Source organism: Gymnodraco acuticeps, unplaced genomic scaffold, assembly GCF_902827175.1.
Source record: "Gymnodraco acuticeps unplaced genomic scaffold, fGymAcu1.1, whole genome shotgun sequence".
Lineage (NCBI taxonomy): Eukaryota > Metazoa > Chordata > Actinopteri > Perciformes > Bathydraconidae > Gymnodraco > Gymnodraco acuticeps.
Window position 1 is genome coordinate 4,268,927 of NW_022991375.1, and position 23,399 is coordinate 4,292,325.

The window sequence follows — 23,399 nt, forward strand, 5'->3', positions numbered from 1 at the left end:
AATATGACACTCCTCTGGTGGAGAACGTCTTGTTAAAATTAAGCGCTTGAGACGCAGACACCTTTGATAAACACACCCAGAGCTACAATTGGCTTTGGCAGCAACGGCATGCTGTATAGATAGAGAGAGAGAGAGAGAGAGAGGGACATGACTGTGTGCAAGTGTTGTGTCACTTCCAGTAGGAGATGTGAGCTGTTAGATCTGATTAAAAGTGTGTATCCTTCCTTATGAGTTTCACTCTCTCAAACACACATACACTCTGGAGACTGACGTGATGTTATGAGACGTTCATGAGCCAAGAGATACTGACCACTGACCAGTGAAGACAACTCACTGCCAACGATTTGCAGTTTGAACAGACAAATGGTAAGCAAAAACAGATGAGCCAGGGGAGAGGGAAAATAAATGGAGGAGAGAGCAGCTCTCTCAGCTGAGGATATAAAAAGCCAGGTGGTTTTTAAAAGAAGCTTAGAAGCAAAGGAACATATGATGAAGAGAGTGTGAGGAAGGGAAACAAAGGATGGGAGAGCGCTGGGGGAAAGTGAAATATGGTGTTTTTTTTTTAAGCAGATAGGAACTCTAGAAGATAGATTAGACGAAGAGAAGAGAGGGGAAAATGGAGAGAGAAGTCGAGTGATGGATGCAGGCAGGGAACCAGCAGCTCTCTGCCAACATCTCCATGCATCCTTCCAGACACCAAACTGCGCTGCCATCTGCCTCCCTGCCACACACACACACTCATAAGGAGGAGATATGTGAAATCATTAGCGTCTCCTGACACTGAATAAATATCTGGGGATGAAATCTGTCTGTGGAGAAATCACCTGCGGGGAAATATGATTGGATGAGATCATAACCTCACCGGAACGTAATTTGCATGTCATCTAAATGGGATCTGCCCCCAATGTTCGGAGGTCAAAAGGGGTACGATTAGTAGGATGGCACAACTCACTCTCCGATTGGCTAAGAGGAGAGATAACTGGTGAACTTCTTGTCAGCTGCTGCTCTCTCAGTGAGCTGCAGGACTGCCCTCTTCTGGCTGCTTTACAAATGTCCACAGCTTGATACAAAAAAACAAAACACAGTTAAAGATATTCTGGCTGGCAGTTGGTGTTTTTAATCACATTAGAGCTGAGGAATAAAAATAAACACAAAGAGCATGAGAGTGCAGCACAAAGAGTGTCTTGGTTAACCACATAGTCTTATTTATACATATATTTATATAATAGAGCTATTTCTCCCACTTGTATAGCGTCTGATTGTAACACAGAAATATACCAACATTCCCTGGGTGAAAGCGAAAAGAGCAAAAGTCTCAACAGTCATCTTCTACATTAGAAAACCTACAGGCCATTCGTTTTTATAGGTTTATACATCAGCGAGGCATTGGTATTCATTACAAAAATAGGAATATAGTTGATATAGAAGCACTGGGGGTTGATTGAGTGGGTGGGGGTTGCGGGTGACGCTGTGCCCTCCTATCAGATGACCACCCACCCGCCCACCCAACACATAAACCCTAACCAGAAAACAAAGGATTCTGTGCGCCTCCACGAGTGTTTTACAGCAGTCCAGCCCAGGCAAAGAGTCAGTTATCAATGGACACCAGTTAGGGTTTAATTTAAACAATTAACAAAACCATTAGAAAATGAGTACTTCAAAAATAACCATACAGGCAAAACAGGGGGTTAGTGCATTGTTAAAAGGCTGAAAATAATTTAGAAAAAAGAACCCAAAATCATGAGCTAGGGTAGAAAACAGAGGGCAGGAGGGAAAAGAGAATGAGATGTAGAAAAGGAAGTGCAGAGCAGCTCTGAGATCGCACCTAACTTGAGTTTCTATAGCTGCTGTTAGTGAGAGAAAACAAAAGATGAGAGGGGAGCTAATGGAGATAACTTGTTATTGCTGGGGTTATTTTTTATTTGGTGTTAACTGGTGATAAGAGGGATGAGGGGGTGAGGGGAGTGTGGAGTTATTGCTGAGGGTAGTAGGGCTGCTGTTGAGGGGGTTGCTGGGGTTGCTGGGGGTAGCCAGGGTAGGGCTGTCCGCCAGGAGGGGCTGCTGGGTAGCCTCCCTGTCCTGGAGTCTGCTGGTACGGCATGTACGGCATGTTGGGCATGTTGGGCATGTTGTACTGGCCATAAGCGTATGGATTGTAGCCCATAGGCATCTGATAGTACCTGCATGGGCAGAGCAACAGAGAAAACAGACGTCAACGTTTGAGTTATACTTGGGAAATATGGGAAGATGATATGGGAAATCCTTTATGACAACATGATAAGAAGATCAATATATTTGTTTTAAAACATGCCTGGACACATTCTTGATGTATGGTTTTTTAACATTTCAATGTTCTAAATAAACTTTTTTTTATAAACATAAAGATCGGACGCCTGTTCTAAGTGTCATATTCAGGTTATATCGAAAGGCTTAGACAAGCTGGTACATGTCTAACTGTTGCCACATAGCCAGTGAAACATTTTAGAACCATATGTAGCAAACATGGGATGGGTCATGACCGAAAGAACGAGATCGCGGATACAAGCGGCCGAGATGGGTTTTCTCCGCAGGGTGGCTGGTGTCTCCCTTAGGGATAAGGTGAGAAGTTCGGTCATCAGGGAGGGACTCGGAGTTGAGCCGCTCCTCCTTCGCGTCGAAAGGAGCCAGTTGAGGTGGTTCGGGCACCTAGTTAGGATGCCACCTGGGCGCCTCCCTAGGGAGGTGTTCCAGGCACGTCCAGCTGGGAAGAGACCAAGGGGTAGACCTAGGACCAGGTGGAGGGATTATATCTCTTCGCTGGCCTGGGAGCGCCTTGGGATCCCCCAGTCAGAGCTGGTTGATGTCGCCAGGGAAAAGAAAGTTTGGGGCTCTCTGCTGGAACTGCTACCCCCGCGACCCGACCACGGATAAGCGGGAGAAGATGGATGGATGGATGGATGTAGCAAACATTGGCTGGAATAATTCAATAAATCTGCATTTCTGTCTTTGTTACTTTGGAAATAGTTATCTGAGGTTGTTACCAGGCAGTCACTGACTAGGGGATACACCCGTGTTATCTTGTTTGGTTCAATTTGAAAAGAGAGACTGCATACGGGTCAGATAACCCTGGCCCAACCCTGGTCATTCTTGTTAAAGAGGAATGACTTCTGTGTGTACTTTAGTACTCAGAAGAATCTGTATGTTGTGATGTGACTCACCCTGGGTAGCTGGGGTAAGGGGGTCCCTGGGCCTGGGATGGGGGGGCCAAAGGTTGTGGGTTGCTGTTGGGAGGGCCAGTGGGGGTTGTGGCGGGATTGGGGGAGGCTGCCTGAGGGTTGAAGCTCGGTGGAGGAGGCCTGGCTGGGGGATTGGGCTTCATCTGGGGGGGCTGCTGCTGGGCCTGCTGAGGCTGTCCGGTCTACAAGGGAATGGAAAAGAAGACAGACGGATCAATATCCAACCATCAGCCTCACATCTGCTGCAAAGGTATTGAACGTTTGACTTTGTTTGAGTGGCTGCTTACAAAGACGGTTCTCGGTGCAGGGGTCGGGCCTCCAGCGGGGGCTGCTGGGGCGCTCTGATAGGCCGGGACGTTGAAGGATGGAGCGCTGGGCTCTCGGGCGATGCTCTGCTGCAGGTCCCTGAAACAAGAACTCTAGCATCACAAACAGGGACTGTGCTGCTGTGTTCCTTTATCTACATGCATCAGCTCTCACTCTTACGGTGTGTCCACACAGCAGCTTTGACCAAATCTTGAAAATCCTGGAGCTGGGCGTGTCTGACAGCTTGGGGATTTCGCGACCAACAACCAATCACATGAATATCACATGAATATCCCGCCCCCGACATACAAAGCAAAAAAACCCGGTTCTTCTACACTATTGTCAAATAGGAAGGGCTATGATGAACATTTATTTTTTTAACATTTTGAACATTTATGAGATTAATGTTTATGGTGCTATTTTATGCTACATTCCATGCTGGCTAATGATACTGTCTATGCTTGCTAGCAACGAAGTAAACTAGCAACGAAGTAAACTGGATATAAAATCCCCAAACAAGCGAAAACCTACCAGTTTCACCCACTGTCTCTGCCACCTCCCTCCATGCCTGGTTCCTCCGGTTTGTATCCCGGTAAGTAAATAGGGACTGGTCATAAAGAACCGGGTGATTTGCTACCGCAATAACTAAGTTCTCCTCCATTTTTGTGGAATATAGAAATGAACTGCGGGTCTGGTTCTCCCAGCTTGCACGCGGTTTGATTGGCTAGCGCTTGAACTGTCAGATTTGCATAAACGGATCTGATTGGCTGTCGCTTCCAGCTCAGCCTCAAAAGTTGAACATTGTTCAACTTTGGAATCCTGAACATCCTGGAAATCCTGGAAATCTTCGCCTCGCCCCCCCACAATTAAAGTGACGTCATCCCCATTCAAAGTCAATGGGCGGAGACGCGCTGGAAGCGGTGGACAAATCGCCAAAAGCTGCTGTGTGTACGGGCCGTTATACTGCATTCAACTTAGAGCTAGTTGGCTTATTTTATTCCCTGGCCAACCCATAAGACTTTAATAACACAAGCCTATCTGGTAGCCAAAAAGCAGGAAAGTACATACTTAAGTAGTTCATCCCGCTCTGTCTTGCGAGCGAAAACGATGTCACTGCATTTATTCTGGAACTTAAGCAGGATTTCTGTCAAGTCGTTGTAGAACTAAAAAGGGAAGAACAAAAAAGGGACATATATAAATCACCGGCCCTGCAAAAACACCGTGACTCACAAAAAACAAACAAAGAAAACAAGTTTGCCACAAGAGAGAGAGGAGGAGATATATATATATATATATATATATATATATATATATATATATCTCCTTTATTCAACCAGGTAAAAAGTGCATCAATGCAGTATAGTGGTGCGGCGCGTTGTGCTGAGTGAGTACCTTGGTGCCTTCGCGCAGGTTGTTGCTGATCTCAACGTAGCTGTCATGGGCTGAAGCCAGCTTCTTCAGGACCTCCTCCCTCTGGTTGGCCTCTGTGTTGGACTGCTTCAGACTGCTGAACTCCTGGTGGGACGTCTGGAAGAAGATCACAGGTCAAAAAAAGATTAACCGCCTCAGAGCGCAAGTTTATTTATGCACAGTAAACTATAAATTACTTCTTCACACATAGCTTTGCAACTGAGAGGGTTTTATTCACTCTTTGGATGTTATCTGAACTCTTGTGATACTTGCATGTGTTTTTTGTTTGATATAGGTAATGCTTCACTGATTTTAGTAAGAAAAGTTTGGTGTAATACAGAAGAAGGTCAACTATTAGCTCACTCTTTAAGTTGGTGGAAAGCTTCTGACACGTGACCAAGTTAAGAAACATTCTCCATTATTTAGGCCACTTTCTGCTCACTATTTTTCTTCTGACAAATGATATTCCTCACGAACGGTGTGTTAGAGTTTACCTGAACTTGTCCCAGCAGCTCTTCCTGTGTGCGGAGCGTGGCCTGCACCCTCTGGTTGTAGGCGCCGTACAACTGGTCGAGCTTGGAGAGTGACATCTGCTCCTCGCTGATGGCCCCGTCCTGGGCGAGCGAAGTTAGGAAGACGGTGGACATGTCAAAGGTAACAGCCTTGATCTCTCCCTCCAGGGTCTCCCTCTCCCGCTTCATCTCGTCCAGCTGGGCGAGCTGGGAGCGCAGCACGTTCACAACCTGCGCGTAAAGGAGGAAGATGGAGATAATGAACAAAAGGAGCAGTTCAGTTTTACACATCTTGACCTTTAGTGCTCTAATCAGGCCTCTCGCACTTATGATGCCTCCACTATACAATTGTTTGTCCTCTTAAGTACGAATAAAGTGTAGCTGTGGAGAGACTTCTTTCATGCGCTTTCCCAGTTCTGCTTGCTTAGTTATTTAAGTTCCCAAGAGACACACAATGCCAAGTCAGCAAATAAAATGAAAAATGGAGCTACTGTAGGAAGTAGGGACAGGGCCATAAAGCAAAAAATGTCCACTGGGTATTTCTGTACAGCAGGAGTCTATGTTTAAGTGACACACTAAATACCTTGGTAGGTGACACCGCTCAAGCTAAAAAACAACCTTTAAGAATAAAAAGGTTTTACATTTTCTGGCTGTTCAAACAAACATAAAACAGACCTCGCTGCCCTGCAGTGTCTTGGTGGGGTTGGCGGACGGGATGGCAGCGTTGAGCTCGTTCTCTGGTTTACACAGCAGGGTGATCATGTCACAGTGGGCGTTGTAGCGGTCCCTCACCACCTGGTCCGCCTGGACAGCCTTGTCCAAGATGTTGCTGAAGTTAGATCCCTCTGGGGGAGAAAAGGGAGGGAAGGTTAGAGGTGACATGAGAAGGAAGTGGAGAGAGGAAGAACTGGGAAGCTTTGACTGCAGTGGATGACATGTAGATAAACTTCAATGAAGCACGGCAAAAAAAAGACGTGTAAACTGTGTCTGTCTCTGTCTATCTGTGTGTGTGTCTGTCTCTGTCTGTCTCTGTCTCTGTCTGTCTATGTGTCTGTGTGTGTGTCTGTCTCTGTCTGTCTCTGTCTCTGTCTGTCTATGTGTCTGTGTGTGTGTCTGTCTCTGTCTGTCTCTGTCTCTGTCTGTCTATGTGTCTGTGTGTGTGTCTGTCTGTGTGTCTGTCTCTGTCTGTCTATGTGTCTGTGTGTGTGTCTGTCTGTCTGTGTGTGTGTCTGTGTGTGTGTGTGTCTGTCTGTCTGTCTGTGTGTCTGTCTGTCTGTCTGTGTGTCTGTCTGTCTGTCTGTGTGTCTGTCTGTCTGTCTGTCTGTCTGTCTGTCTGTCTGTCTGTCTGTCTGTCTGTCTGTCTGTCTGTCTGTCTGTCTGTCTGTCTGTCTGTCTGTGTGTGTGTCTGTCTGTCTGTCTGTCTGTCTGTCTATGTGTCTATCTGTCTGTTTCTATGCGTCTCTGTGTCTGTGTGTCTGTCTGTGTGTCTGTCTGTCTGTCTGTGTCTGTCTGTCTGTCTGTCTGTCTGTCTGTCTGTCTGTCTGTCTGTCTGTCTGTCTGTCTGTCTGTCTGTCTGTCTGTCTGTCTGTCTGTCTGTCTGTCTGTCTGTGTGTCTGTGTGTCTGTGTGTCTGTCTGTGTGTCTGTCTGTGTGTCTGTCTGTGTGTCTGTCTGTGTGTCTGTCTGTGTGTCTGTCTGTGTGTCTGTCTGTGTGTCTGTCTGTGTGTCTGTCTGTGTGTCTGTCTGTGTGTCTGTCTGTGTGTCTGTCTGTGTGTGTCTGTCTGTGTGTCTGTCTGTGTGTCTGTCTGTGTGGTCTGTCTGTGTGTCTGTCTGTGTGTCTGTCTGTGTGTCTGTCTGTGTGTCTGTCTGTGTTGTTCTGTCTGTGTGTCTGTCTGTGTGTCTGTCTGTGTGTCTGTCTGTGTGTCTGTCTGTGTGTGTGTCTGTCTGTGTCTGTCTGTGTGTCTGTCTGTGTGTCTGTCTGTGTGTCTGTCTGTGTGTCTGTCTGTGTGTCTGTCTGTGTGTCTGTCTGTGTGTCTGTCTGTCTGTCTGTGTGTCTGTCTGTGTGTCTGTCTGTGTGTCTGTCTGTGTGTCTGTCTATGTGTCTGTCTATGTGCCTGTCTATGTGTCTGTCTATGTGTCTGTCTATGTGTCTGTCTATGTGTCTGTCTGTGTGTCTGTGTGTCTGTCTGTCTGTCTATGTGTCTGTCTGTGTGTCTATGTGTCTGTCTGTGTGTCTATGTGTCTGTCTGTGTGTCTATGTGTCTGTCTGTGTGTCTGTCTGTGTGTCTATGTGTCTGTCTGTGTGTCTATGTGTCTGTCTGTGTGTCTATGTGTCTGTCTGTCTGTGTGTCTGTCTGTGTGTCTATGTGTCTGTCTGTGTGTCTGTCTGTGTGTCTATGTGTCTGTCTGTCTATGTGTCTGTCTGTGTGTCTGTCTGTGTGACTATGTGTCTGTCTGTCTCTGTGTCTGTCTCTGTCTGTCTGTCTGTCTGTGTGTCTGTGTGTCTGTCTGTGTGTCTGTCTGTCTGTCTGTGTGTCTGTCTGTCTGTGTGTCTGTCTGTCTATCTGTCTGTCTGTCTATGTGTCTGTCTGTCTGTCTATGTGTCTGTCTGTCTGTCTATGTGTCTGTCTGTCTGTCTATGTGTCTGTCTGTCTGTCTATGTGTCTGTCTGTCTGTCTATGTGTCTGTCTGTCTGTCTATGTGTCTGTCTGTCTGTCTATGTGTCTGTCTGTCTGTCTATGTGTCTGTCTGTGTGTCTATGTGTCTGTCTGTGTGTCTATGTGTCTATGTGTCTGTCTGTCTGTCTATGTGTATGTCTGTCTGTCTATGTGTCTGTCTGTGTGTCCATGTGTCTGTCTGTGTGTCTGTCTATGTGTCTGTGTGTCTATGTGTGTCCGTCTATGTGTGTCCGTCTATGTGTGTCCGTCTATGTGTGTCCGTCTATGTGTGTCCGTCTCTGTGTCCGTCTCTGTGTCCGTCTCTGTGTCCGTCTCTGTGTCCGTCTCTGTGTCTGCTTCTGTGTCTGTTTCTGTGAGTCTATGTTTCTATGCGTCTATGTGTCTGTTTCTGTGTGTCTGTCTATTGCCCCTTTCACACCAGCGCTTTTTCAGCTCCGGCTCGGAGCTGGAGCCTGAAAAGCGCCGGTTTTTCCTGTTCACACCGCAGCGGCGCCGGCTCTTAGCTCCGGAATCGGGTTCACTTCCAGCTCCAAAAAATTGTCGGTCTAGAGGCAAGAGCTTCGGAGCTAAGAGGTGGCGTCGCTTACGTCTCTCTTACGTCGAGGCGTGCAGGAAACTAAACCCTCCTCCCCTGAACATGGGTCGACTGTCATGCCTGCCTACAAGCAGTAGTGCTTATAAACACACTTTATAAAGTCAGGCAACACTAACCAGGCTTCGTGTGATTCTGTTTATTTGTACCTTACTTTGACCATCCGTTCATTGTTATTGATCATTGTGGAGAGAGGCAGACGTTTTGTTTTGTATTATAGCAGCTATCGGATGGAATCAATACATGGGCTGCACAGGTTGTCGTGTCCGACTATCACAAGTAGAATCATAATAAAAATACGCCGGTAAAATGTGCCTGTAGAAAACGGTTTATGCCACAATAGGATAGCAATAGCAAGTAGTCAGTTTAGCTTCGGTTGCTATGCTAACATCACCCATTTTATACCAGAGAAACTTTCATAACAGCGTTGTGATACCAAACAGCTTCAATTCAGACTGACACACATTCACTTAGGCTAACGGCCCGTACACACAGCAGCTTTTGGCGATTTGTCCACCGCTTCCAGTGCGTCTCCGCCCATTGACTTTGAATGGGGATGACGTCACTTTCCCTCGCTTGTCGCCGAACTGCATTGTGGGGGGGCGAGGCGAAGATTTCCAGGATTTCCAGGATGTTCAGGATTCCAAAGTTGAACAATGTTCAACTTTTGAGGCTGAGCTGGAAGCGACAGCCAATCAGATCCGTTTATGCAAATCTGACAGTTCAAGCGCTAGCCAATCAAACCGCGTGCAAGCTGGGAGAACCAGACCCGCAGTTCATTTCTATATTCCACAAAAATGGAGGAGAACTTAGTTATTGCGGTAGCAAATCACCCGGTTCTTTATGACCAGTCCCTATTTACTTACCGGGATACAAACCGGAGAAACCAGGCATGGAGGGAGGTGGCAGAGACAGTGGGTGAAACTGGTAGGTTTTCGCTTGTTTGGGGATTTTATATCCAGTTTACTTCGTTGCTAGTTTACTTCGTTGCTAGCAAGCATAGACAGTATCATTAGCCAGCATGGAATGTAGCATAAAATAGCACCATAAACATTAATCTCATAAATGTTCAAAATGTTAAAAAAATAGATGTTCATCATAGCCCTTCCTATTTGACAATAGTGTAGAAGAACCGGGTTTTTTTGCTTTGTATGTCGGGGGCGGGATATTCATGTGATTGGTTGTTGGTCGCGAAATCCCCAAGCTGTCAGACACGCCCAGCTCCAGGATTTTCAAGATTTGGTCAAAGCTGCTGTGTGGACACACCGTAAGGGGAACTGAGGATATGTATCAGCTGCTTGTGTGAGTCGGACAGTGAATACTTTAGAGCGGCCGCAGCAGTGTGAGCTAACCGGGAGCTAACGGAGGAGAATAAACTCCCGTGGAAGAGCAGCCAACACTGCAGCGGTCGGTAAATGCTGCAGAAACACATTAATAAACAATGAACCACGGCACTCTGGAGCAAAGTATAAGGTTGGAGAAGTCGTTATTCAATTTAATCTGGCTTCGTGTGATTAAAAGCAACACGATCATCGACCCGACGCAGTTCCCCGTTGTTGTTGTGAGCGCCGTAATGCCGTTGGGGAACAAATCAGCGATGTAAACGGTGACGTCATGACGCAGCAGCGGCAGCACCAGTCGGGTGCTGGGCGGTGTGAACAGAGCGGGAGCAGAAAAGGGAAACCGGAGCTGAACCAGAAAAGCTCTAGCTCGGAGCTAGAAAGGGAAAAGCGCTGGTGTGAAAGCCGCATCTGTGTCTGGCTATCTTTATATGTGTCTGTGTGTGTGTGTGTGTGTGTGTGTGTGTGTGTGTGTGTGTGTGTGTGTGTGTGTGTGTGTGTGTGTGTGTGTGTGTGTGTGTGTCTCTGTCTGTGTGTCTGTCTGTGACTATGTTTCTATGCATCTGTGTGTTTGTTTGTTTGTGTGTCTGTCTGTCTAGGTATCTGTGTGTGTCTGTCTATTTGTCAGTGTTTCTGTCTATGTGTCTGTGTGTCTGACTATGTGTATGTATGTGCCTGTCTATGTGTGTTTACCTGCACGCAGGGGCTTGTAGAGGTCTCCAGAGGGGGTTCTGTTCCAGCGCTGGTTGAACTTGCTCCTCAGCTCGTTGTCTGTTGTTTCTTCATCGTTCAGCATCTTCAGAGCCTATAGACGAACAAACAAGAAACAAACACCCTCAGTGTCTTCCTAACACACACAGTAGATCCTCAGATGGTTACACCTTTATTGTTAATGTACTGTTTCTGGGCCATGTGTGAGAGTTATCTAACTTTGGAGAACAGTTTTTTCTTAAAGAATATAATTTCATATAGGGCAGAAACCAACATTAATTATTCATTTACCAATTCATCATTTTGTCTATAAAATGAATTTCAATTGAAAAAAAAAGGTTCAGAGAGCTCAAAGAAATCTTCAAAATGCTAATCTACCTAACCAACAAGCCTAATCTATTTAGAAATTGATTTGATTATCACCATTTCCTGTGTCTTTTCAATTTTCTTTCAATTAACTTGAATACATCTATTTTCTTGAAACTCTTGTTTTAACATGGTCTCAGTGCATACCCCAACCTTGCTAGATATAGTTTATAGTGTGAACCTTGTACATAATTTACTTTTTGGCCAGCGGAAATGTTCTTTCTCTTTGTCTCTACTACTTTTTGGGGGAAAATCAGGACATTTTGGCATGGACTTTTCCATTCTGCCAACAGATTTGGAAGCAGTTTGTGTTTTATGTCTTTACTTCCGTCTGTCTGTTTATTTGTTTGTCATAAAGATGTGTAAAAAACAAACAATGGGTTGGCTTGAGCTGGTGGACAGACAGTTCTTGGCCCAGAGATCAGTGGATTAGATTTCAGAGATGATCCTGATCTGGGATTCCCGCCATTAGGAACGATTAGGAGTTATTAGCATTCATGTGTTCTTCTTCTGGTAGCAGAAAAGCTGCTATACGGCATTACATAAATACACTTCTTTGTCAATAAAAAGCAAAGCCATACGACAAACAAGCTGTTCTAAAGGCTGTACTTCTGAAAGTGCCTGCTTTACTTTTTAAATACATTTGTGTTAACGGTCAGATCACTGGTTATGGGATCTACAAAGCATTAGCATATGATTAACTGAGTGTGTTTCTGTGTGTCTGACCTCGTCCAGGATCTCTCTGTTGCGGGTCAGGAGCTCAGGTAGATCTCGGATCAGCTGCTCGATGCTCTGCAGTCCTCCCAGCTGCACCACGGCTCGGGCCTTCTCAGCAATGGATTGTGGGATGGAGTCTCCTGAAAGGTCCTCCAGAGCAGCGGGCAGGTTTAAGGACGCCAACACACTGATGGACAGTTACAAAACATCCGTCAGTTACTATGGTTTCAAAACATTGAGTGCGCACCTTCTTTAGGAAAAATACTCTAACTAGTAAAGCTTGGATAGGACAGGTTGCATCAATTGCAATATTTCATAATAACATGTAAACATATTGTAACTCAAGTGGACAGAGAGAAAACTAAACTTTCCCCTCTGGGTTCTGATCTCAGGCTTTAGAGAATCTACCCAGAAGACTTTGTCATATAGAGGTCATATCAGAGAGAGGATGATCCTGTAAGCTGTTCTACAGATGTAGATGAGCTAACATGTCTCTTCAAAAAGGCGAAACACAGATTAAATATCCTGCAGGAAAAATGCTATTCCAGCACTGTCAACAACTGTTTACACTTCAAAGCAACCAATTACAGACAGATTGAAAAACACAAAAACCCTGGAAATATCACATTTAAAAGATTAAGAGAATTGTGACATCCTTTAACCAATAGCTTACAACTGCGGTAAGTAAAAGGCTAAGGTTAGACATTTGCTCTGAAGCTCAGCTTTGCATTATCACAGCTCTCTAAAGCCTCAAACCACAATTACCTTACATGGCTTTCCAGGCCAACAAGTTTGCAAAGAAAAAAGGTCAGTAATTATCATAGAATAGCAGTGGGGTTACAATCATTGATCAGGGTGATGTTGACTCCAAATTTAAATACGCTGAAAGGTATGAATTTATTTGCCCATTGATGCCAAAAATAAACTGCCTTCCCCAGCTTTAAGGACTTAATAGTGTCTTCAGATATAATGATACCTGCTACTAGGAACACTACACTAAGACACTTTATCAAAATGTTAAATGGTACTTTGTACATATTTACATTAGGAGTTTCTAATAAAATAACCATTCATTGAGTCACAAGAACCCATGGATATGTTGCTCAGGGCAGCGTACCCGTTGCAGAGGTTGGTGGCCTCCCTCATCGTGCCCACCAGTCTGTTCACAGTCTCAGCCTTCCTCTGGCCGTAAATGCTCATAGACTGCTGCACCGCCATGGGAACCATCTTCTCAAACAGGTCTGAAGAGATGGGAAACACACAAACAAATAATTAAAAAACAAGCCAAACAGGGGTTAAGATCCCATTTGGAGTCATCCATTCCCTTTACAATAAGTTTGTGGTCATCATTTTAGAGAGTTTAGATAAGATTGTCATGCCGCCTTTTATATTTAATGTGATTTGGCTTCAGAACGTCTCGTCCCACACTTCAGTTTTACAACAAACTGCATTAATGAGCTGTATAAATCCTAATGTTTACAGACAAGACATTAAAGCAATAGTTTTTTTCTTTCTTGCCAAGAGTAAGATGAGAATAAGAATTAAACGTCCTGTTTTATAAGGTAGAGTTACCTGTCACTATCTTAGTTTAGCTTCAAAACTGGTAAAGAGAGAACAGCTAGCCTGACTGAGCTGGACTTTTTCTTGACAATATACAAAAACTAAATTGACACACACTAAAAACTTTTTGTAACTTTTTTACCTTATTTACAAGTATGAGTGGATTAAGTGTCAAAGCAATATATTTAGCAATCTTTTAGATTTAAACCCTGTAGAGTAAATGTAACTGGTGGTTCAAAGACAGAAAATGACACAGGGTTTTATCTGTTAAATTCAGATTTAAAAGTATCTCCAAGTGTGTCAAACTCTCTCCCCTATAAAAGGAGCTGTGTTGAGTGTCTGGTTATCTTACCTGCGAATTTCTGGCTGAGTGGCGGTGTGATGGCGGTGGGTTTGACCAGCGCTGCCTTGCCGATGTGTTCCAGATCCTTGACCTCAGGCACGCGGTCGTGGTAAATAAAATCATTGTCTTTCTTTGCTGCGGTGAGCGCTCTATTGATTTTTTCTGTCAGGTCCTTAACGCTGACGTATTCATCGTGACTTGTTGCCACCGTCTTCACCAGCTCTGCTGCGTGCTGGAGAACCGAGCAGGAGAGAGGATGGAGGTGCTTTATGAATATTTGTTCTAGTTTTTTTATATGAAACTTCAAGGCACCCAGTTTTTTTTTCTAAGAATGTATGTGAGGCCGTGTACCTGCAGGCGGGCGATCTCCTCTCCAAAGCGTTTCTTCTGCTTGGCCAGGATGCTCTGGTGCAGCTCAGCGTTTGCCTGCATGATGCAGTGCTTGGCCGCCAGCACCGGCAGCACTTCCTGAAAATAAAAATACTGACCAGGGAGAGGCAACCACAGAGCAACACGCAGGCACGCAAACAGGTATACACGCACGATGGCAAGGCAAAAAACAAAAATGGCAGACGCACACCAGCGAGGTCAAATCACAAATGGCATGACGAAAGCCAATCACAAACAGGCACAAGCAGTCAGAGGTGTGCAAACACAACATAAGCGTGCGCACACACATACAATCAATGCCAACACCACCACCATGCAGGAAGAAAGGAAGACAACGAGAGAGAGAAACAGAACAGGCCATGAGTGTTTGATCTTTTAGCAAGAGCTGCTAAACCTTCATCCAACGTCACTGCACTCAGGAAGAACCCAGAAACAGTCATTTTCAGATCAATTCACTTGGCCTTGTTTCATGTGTCCAAACTAAGCGATAACTTCATGAAAACATTGCTGATCACAGTTTCCCAGAAAACCAAAGGAAATATCTGAAGGTCCAAACAATCCAGAACCCACAAAGATCTTGGACACAGTGAGATCATGAAGAGAGAAAGACTGATGAATTTTCTTTTAGCTGATCATTTTATAATCATTTCAGGGATATTATGGAAACTTGGTAAAATATATGTATTTCAATCCAAGTAGTGTGTAGTTAAACAGTAAACCGATATTTAATCATTTAGTCTGGAGTTCCTGACAGAGCATTTGTAATTTATGGTATAAAATGTTGTTGAATTTGTTCCCCAGTTTGTATCATTATGCTATATTTGTATCAAGTGTATCTTTTAACTAGACGGAATCTGAACTTACGAACAGCCTGTGCAAGATACATATTGCTGTTTTTATTAACCTCATAATGTGTATCAGTCATAATATCAAGACAGACAGTAAGTAATTATGCCCGTGATCAGATCAAAACAGCTTAGTAGTAAAGTAATTAGAGTGAAAATAGACCAATGAGAAGAGAGAAGTTTAGACAGTCCCATAACCTGAGTACCGCTCTTCAAGCATATTTTCCAGGAATACACACATACAAAACACACATTCAGACAGAAAACACACACCATACAGAATCCAAACTCTGTGTGCGTCTTCCCAACACTGTTGAGGTCAGTGTGTGTGTGTGTGTCCTTCACATACCTTGGGAAGGTTGTCTTTGTACTGGCACTGCTTGAAGGCGTCGCCGTAGTAATCTGCAGCCTGATTGGCCAACTTTGCGATGACAGCATCTTTCATCTTATCTATTTGGGAAACAAGCCATTTTTAAGTGTACATATCAAACAAACACTTAAGAAAAACCCAAATCACAAGCTGGCCAGAAGATTTGCTAACTAAATAATGATGAGTGGTTTTCAGAGTGGTCTCTTCAGCTGATGTCTGTTTTGATGAGATTAAAAACGAATTAACAACAAAAACTCACTACTTTAGCAAGAAAAATAGGCTTTCTTTTTAGAGCTGATGTCATGATGTAACCTTTAAATCTATTCTCTAATGAGCAACTCTAGACAGAACTGGGACATGAGGCTGTGTGTAAATTGAGTAAAGACATGCAACTGATAACGCAATACATTCATCTCAAGGCAAACATGTGCATGACTAAAGGTTGTGTTTTTATTTTTGGTTTGTTTTCTTTCAGCAGGATTACAGAAAAAATAACTACATTAAAGTTATTTGAAGAGCGTACCACAGGGCCAAGAAAGAACCTCTTAAATGTTAGAGCGTATCCGAATCACTAAGCTTAAACACACATTATTTTTCACTTTCGTATAAGTGCCATATAGGGCTTTTGGTGTTGGCGGATATATGCGCTCTCAAAGTGCCTTTCTAGTTGGCGCATCCTTAACATGTCGCCCTGTATAAATGCAGGATATTCTATTTCTATGTCCTACTGAATCTCCTTCAGAGCTCTCCTTAACCCCATGTCGTTTTCACTGAGGTTAAGGAAAAGTGTTCGGGAAAAGACAAAGGACCAGATATTTCTCACTATTCGACAGTAACCTCTGTGTGGGTTTGGAGCCCTTGATGTGTCCTTTGGTACCTGAAGCTGCTTTGAGGAAGAAGACCTCCTGGGCCTGGGCCAGCATGATGTTGCTCAGGGTGCCCACGGTCTCGGGGGAGATGTCCATGGTGGGCTCCCTGTTGAGAGCGGACAGCACCGTGTCCCTGATGTGACCGAACGCTCCGCTGGCCAGCTGTGAGACACATAAACAGACTGTCAATGGTTGTTGCTCGTAAATCTCTTGTTATTTTCATACCTGCTTCACAAATGTGTAGTTCATTTTAATAAGTAAAACATTTTTTTAAGGGGAAACAATCCCATGATGTACATTTTATAAAAAGCTGCCCCATTTTTACCAGAGGAGCTTTTTTGTGCATGAATGAATTGCATGAATGTATATGAATGGCAAGGTTAAAATATTGAGAGCTTTATTGGAGCGTTATGGTTCAAAATCATAAAAGTTCCCTATTCTAGACAGAGGAGGCACAAACTCAAAATTGAAAAGTATTTGGGGATAAAATGATTAAAACTGACTGAGAATATTGACTCCCCGGAGGCTATAATAATTAGATACTTAATTTGGGGCAAAAACTATTTCAATACAAATAATACATTTGGAAGGATATTGTACATAGAGGGAGACTAGTTATACCTCGCTTGTTTATGACATATTACATGGTTTCATACAAATTAAAAGATTAGATGGTGTGTTTTGTGCACTAATTCAAATGCGTAAAACACAGTAGTATCAGTTAACATACTAATGTAATGCACCATTGTCTTTAATATTCTTATAAAACACAGAACAATGTTGCCAATATAAAAGGTGAACAGACTCCTAAAATATGATTCAGGTGAAAATCTAAACCATGACAGAGTTCCTCTGCATAGATCTGACAAAACGTATAACTGTCGTAATTCATGCAGTAATCTTCCTCAGGTTTTCTATAATAAAGCAGTGTATGTTAATGTTAGGGCTAGGGCTGCTCGATTATGGCAAAAATCATAATCTCGATTATTTGGGTCAATAATTGTAATTGCGATTATTAAATGCGATTATTCATTGACTTTGAAAACATCCATTTATTGGAGAAAAAAAATGTGAACAGAATGTTTTTAACAGTTGATTACCCTGAACTTTAAGTATAATTCAACTGAAAAACCCAAAAAGATTATATAAAAAAAAAAAAAAAGAAGTACTAATACTAATAAAGAAATAATCGTTTTATTTCGATTACGTTGTTTTCGCAATCGTTGTAAGCCATAATCGTAATCGCGATTAAAATACGATTAATTGAGCAGCCCTAATTAATGTGTGGTAGTTTTCTCACCTGATAGAATTTGGCGGCAGTCTTCAGCCCCTCGTCGTTGTCCAGGTTCTGCTCTGAGGCGATCTGACTGGCCAGCGCTGCGGCGTTGAACAACACACACGTCTTCTCATAGCCAATACTGGCCAACGCTGCAACACACAAAAACACCAGAGTAAGAAAGGATTTGTGAGAGCACTTTTTTGTTGTCGCCATCTGAATCTTAAAAGGCATTATTATGTTTTTGTTTTAAGGAACAACTTGAACTAGAAAATCCTTCACTTTCATGACATACTGGTTAATTTCTGCTGATTCTGTGACATAAAGACTGATTCTTTCCCTCAGCTAGAAAGTGATGAATAGGACTAGCCATGAGAGTGAAGTGACATCTATCTTTGATCGCTTCAAATCCTAAGATATTGACAGCTTTCGTTTTTATGTGGGGGTCAGCATTTTGTCCAACCAACACTTTCTACTGCTTTATTCTCAATCTGTCTCGGTCAGAAAAAAATCCCTCAGTCATGAGTTCCAACAATTGAGCAAAGAGGAAAAAACATTTAAGCGTGAACAACAGTATAACATTTTAATTGTAAAGGCTGAACACAACAAAAAGCCCTCTTAAGAATATTTATTTATTTTTCATTATATTTTATTTATTATTTGTATGTATTGCCGTCTGTATCTGTTAACACCATACAAGTCATGTTTTCTCTTTATTACACAAATACTTCAGTGGGAATTCTTTCCTCAGACAAAGCTCCAACTTGTCAGGCCTGTTTCTTGATAAAAAAAATCCATTGAGTTCACCTTTTAAGTATCAGAACCCTTTGTTTGTCATTGGGTGTGTGTGTGAGAGATAAACACACAAAGTGATAGGGAGTTAAACACACCATGACAGATCTTTTATCCTGAGAGCAAAGTCCAGCGACGGCTTAAACTCATTTTAACACGCAGCTAACTCCATCTGTGTACACACTAAAGGTGTAGCGATTCTCTAGAGATTCCAAAGTTGTGTTTGTTCCTCCTGGGTTTCTTTCAATGGCAGTTACACAGTGACATGCACAGGTATCCTTCCTTGGACACTCACCGAGCTTGACTGAGCCACTGAACAGCGATCCTTTATCAAAGGCATCCTTCCATGTGAAGGTTAAGCAGAGCTGAGGAAACAGAGAGACACTTTGTTTTAAGTTGTTTTTGTTTGGGAGCTAGTCCAGGCTAGTGTGTGCTGCTGTGTGATCAGTTACCTGGTTTTCAGAGAAGGGAAACTTGGGCTCGACAGAACACAGTTGGTCATAGTATCTGGAGAGAGAAGGAAATGGTAGGATTAAAGCATGTTTTTGTATGCATCTAAACCCAAACATACTTGCTCGTATTGCTTTTTAAAGTCATTTGAAATTCATGTTTACTGCTAGTTAAGTTTGAAAAAAGGGAGATAAAAGACATTGCAACAGAAACTCAGTGAGAGGGTAGCGGATGCAATGACATAACAGCAGATCTGAGTAAACTCTGCCATCTCAGAAACACTCAACAATGAGTCAGGAAAAAATATCTGGCACGTTACTCGTCTAATGTCTACTATTTGTCGGTATCTTTCCCTGTGATGTGAACTGTCTATTATTAGAAATGACAACATGCAGTTAGGGAATCCCCTTTTACCAGTTCAACCACCCTACTCTCCACTACCAGTAGAAATGGGAGTGCAAACATCAAACATAAACAAACAAACGTTATATATAGAACTACAAACACTTAAAGTTTGTTATCCTTCTCTTTCAGATACAGAAGAGCAAACACATGAACAGAGGAAACATGAGAGGAGATGAGTCTACCGGTTAACTAAAGACTAAAGAAACCTGCCTGGTCAAAACAATGGTTACCATGGTGACATAATGGATGTGTGTCAACGCAGCTTTGAAAAGGATAGGGCCGGTCGCCCTGGCTACCTGAAACATGGCTGACAAGACGACATGTGTGCAGAAAGCCAAAGAGAGGCGATATCAGCAGACAGAAATGGACACGGCAAAATGGAGGTAGAGCTTGCATTCATCTTTCAGATCCTGTGATTTTCAAGCAGCACTAATCACATCATTTTAGAGCTTCTGATTCTATTTCTCGTGGTACGACATGACAATTGTATTTCAGGATGAGTGTGATTCAAAATCTTATCAGAGAAATCATCAAAATATGCATAAAACTCTTAAAATAGCAGTAAAACATATTTGAATAACTTCGGCTTACATTTAGTTAAGATAATAATAGTTGCATTGCTTCACAGATAGGACAAATCGCTTTAGGGAACATACTTTTTCAGTGACAAACAATCTTAAATAAAGGTAATCCAGCTAATGGAAATTCTCCACAAACATATGTTGTGTTTTTATCACAGTCCCATCATCCCATGACAACAATTTGTCTCCAAATACAAATGTTGATACCTCAAATCAGGTTGATAGGTTCTCCCTTTTCCCCCTAAATTTAGATTTGGTATTAGGATCATTTCTATGTATGGGTAACATGAGTTCAGAGATGGTAATGACGATTCAAACTGGGGCAAATATCTTGTTTGGCATTGTGGATCAGTGCAGCCCCTAACATCAACATGAACTGGCTGAAATGTAAGATTAGATTAGAAGCATTTATTAGAATCTGAAGCTGATCACGAGACATTGACCACTAATCCATGACGTCACAAGTAGAGCATCTCAGGAAAGCTATACAAAGTCACATGAGTAAAAAACAACCTCTTTGTGTTAAAGGTAAGTGGATGTCCTGCTTTCGTCCAGTTAGCTGCACTATTGGCCTTTTTGACACTCAGCACCTCGTGAGTATCATTTTAATGTCTAAAGAGCCTCAATCTTGGCACTTGCTTGACAGTTCCACTTTGCACTGCGGCTGGAAACGGCTCACAGGGGAGAAAAAAATTGAAGACCATCAACCTTCAAATGCATAGCTGACGTAATCTGGCCAAACCCTGTGCATTAAATAACTCATGAGTCATATAGAAGAAAGACTGACATGGGAGAGAGTAAAGTCTGCATTTATACGTTACCTAGGAAATCAGTATGTTGGTTACTTTAGCAATAGTGCCGAGTCATAACTTTTGTATATGTCCTAATAATTGCATTAGAGAAATGTGGCAGTCAACAACAGCCAGGCAGGGTTAACGGCGCTTGGACAGAGGCACTTTGTTTATTTAACATGACCAGGTTCCTCTATGCAAAGTGGTTGTCACTGTGACATTTTACAGCCAGGGTAGGCCTTCTCTATGGATCACTTCTCCATGAGTTTCCTTACTTCTACACATCTGTTAGGCTTTATCTTATTCATGTATGTTTGCTAATATGAAAAGCTATTCTTCTATTTTTTTTAACACTATTAAATGTCTGATCATGTGGCTACCAGTAAACTGAAGGCCTTGACCAAACGTGGCCCGATTGTGACTGACGTCTGACAGAGGAGCCAGTGGTGAACGTCTCCCTGGTGCTGTGTGTATACATACTACAACAAAGATCACAATGGAAATGAGTCCTGTGACTTTCTTGTGTTATCCTTGATGGGCAATTAACAAAACTAAAATCGTAAAGGTTCTCAAAGGTTTGTATTAATGGTTTGTTGGCTGGCAGTGGGGATACATTGTTAGTAGCTGTGACATTTGGTAAAGCCCTAACAGCACACTCAGGAACAGGAGCAGCCAGATGATGAATAAAGATTGGCAGGTGAAATAGCTGATGATGAATGAAATACTATGCCGTCACCTTGTGTCGTAAGTTTTAGCTATGTTCTTATATTACATAATTGCACACTATGCTAACAATATCTTGTTTATATTATATTAATTGTACTGTCAGTCCTGCACAACTACTTCACATCTTTTATTTTATTATTCTCAGTATTTTTGACTTAATATACTGCATATAGTTTTTTGGTATATCTATATTTCATGTAAATATGTATCAGTATTTAAATGTTATACTCGTTGTTTTAAAAAAAATAATTGTTATAATTGTTTTTTTGATAGTTTTTCTTACAGTTTCTTGTCTTTAACTGTGTTTATGTATGTCCATAATACCTATGCCTACTTGGCAATAAACCTGTTTCTAATTCTGTTGCTCTTAGTGTCTGTTTTTGTAAAGCTTCTTGAATTGCCTTGTGTTGAAATGTTCTATATAAATACACTTTCCTTGCTATTGAAGTTTCTGTGAGTTCTTTGTTTCACAATGAGTTTAAATAAAGTTGTACTTTGAAGCTAATTCTAATGCTAAGGTGAACCAGGTACACTTTACTTGGAGTCACCTCAGTAAATAAGACCAAGCTTAACTAGCTCGGCTAACATGGCTTATTATTATTTCAAAAGTAACTGGCAGTTCAGTTTAAGACGTAAAAAACAGTCTCGGTAAGCCTCCTAAGGAAACTTGGCATGAATATCACATGAGTCAGTCATTATGGTGAGAAATGCTTCCTAGCATTTAGCTTGACTAAGTTTAGCTCCCAGCTTAGCAACTAAATGCTAACACATCTGGGTGCGGCAATGACTTGGCTTTCTCACCGCGACAGGTGAGCCGGTTGCTATGGGTGAATATAATAATGGTATCTATGTCAGTTTTGATATGAACCATGTCTTTACCTGAGCAGGATCTCCAGGGAGCTCTCATGTTTGTCCAGCGGCCTTCCCAGGGCGCTCTTGCGGAGCTTGTTCAACTCCTCCACGGAGCGCAGATACTCCGCCTGCTCCTCGCCAGCTGGATATGTGGCTGTGACAAACTTCGACAGAGGTTTCACCAGCTCCACCTCAGAGGACTTTTTTAACGGGACTGAAATAAAAGTCGCCATTTCGCCCCCGTGAAAGCACTGTATTAAATCAGAAAAACAGAGACGACCAACGAACACAAACAACAGCGAACGACCCACTTCCTGGTTTCTGACAGGGAACGTCAGATTACGTCATGGGAAACGGAGAGGTGCCCCGCGCAGAATCAGTATAGCTTTAATGAGAAATGGACTACAATGAAGGACAATTATCTCTTCACAGACACAATCTTTGTATTCCCACGGAATTGGCCCGATTCACCAATTAAGGGGTCCATGTGCAGAAAAAGATTGTAGGGCTCTATAAACTCCCTGTTCCTTTCAATGTTCATAATCAGAATCCGAATGCTTTCATTAGTCCCACAGAGGGGACATTTACATTGTTACAGCAAAGTAAAGAGGCAAAATAAGAGGCATGCATAAAATATAGATATATATATATAGCGATAGAAATTACACAAATTACAATTTACAAAAGTACCCATCCAGGTGGACAACAATAACAAGTAACCTACAGTAACAGCAACCTGTCACTGAAGGAGCTGCACAGTGTTTGTGTAATTTGTACAGCATACCATGCCAGAATATGACATGACCCCTGGTTTGCAGCGAAGATATCTGATTGAACACACATCATTTAGCAATATATCGGCACCACCACACAGTATAGGCAGATGTAACGTGAACCTTGGGTCTCGGGCAGTAGCCTACTTTGCCAAGTTAGGGACCAAACAGTATGCACCATATAAGCACAGCATTTGTTCAATGAATATTAAACCAGATGTACAATTAAAAAGGCTATTAACTGGATGAGCTGTGAAACAGCATACTGTATACACTCAATGGTAAGCCCTTTGAGAAATTCAGGTAACACTAACTGCTGTACAGATAATTTTCAATTTTTCTGTCATGTCTATTAATTGATTTCTTTCACAACTGTTTACAATTCTCACCCCAGATGTGATTTACCCTCTGGGGCAAATGCTGAAGTGAAAATGTGCATGATTCAGGGTCTTTAACATCTGTTTTGGGAGACATTTGGCAGGTTATTATGGTGCTCTCAATCTGTTCGACACACTATGCGAATCATTTTGC

At 42.6% G+C, this 23,399-nt stretch overlaps 2 protein-coding genes across 3 annotated transcripts in view; both read right to left on the reverse strand.

The window, feature by feature from the left end:
* si:ch211-193k19.2 (uncharacterized protein LOC100034574 homolog) overlaps positions 1 to 23,399 on the reverse strand; it is a 1,126,861-nt gene that overhangs the window by 996,283 nt on the left and 107,179 nt on the right. The window lies entirely within an intron of this gene.
* pdcd6ip (programmed cell death 6 interacting protein) lies at positions 1,086 to 22,426 on the reverse strand. Of its 2 annotated transcripts, none has more exons than XM_034240938.1 (18): positions 22,123 to 22,426; positions 18,743 to 18,797; positions 18,586 to 18,655; positions 17,523 to 17,650; positions 16,231 to 16,384; positions 15,333 to 15,433; positions 14,100 to 14,216; positions 13,758 to 13,980; positions 12,963 to 13,086; positions 11,855 to 12,032; positions 10,745 to 10,856; positions 6,119 to 6,288; positions 5,426 to 5,674; positions 4,914 to 5,048; positions 4,590 to 4,684; positions 3,503 to 3,620; positions 3,198 to 3,397; positions 1,086 to 2,180 (listed from the first exon to the last, which is right to left on the reverse strand). In XM_034240938.1, exons 1-18 carry the CDS (start codon positions 22,326 to 22,328, stop codon positions 1,973 to 1,975), a joined length of 2,643 nt encoding a protein of 880 aa, XP_034096829.1. In that variant the 5' UTR covers positions 22,329 to 22,426; the 3' UTR covers positions 1,086 to 1,972. The 2 variants fall into 2 exon arrangements, with proteins under 2 accessions (XP_034096829.1, XP_034096828.1); XM_034240937.1 differs by having other exon boundaries at positions 14,100 to 14,231.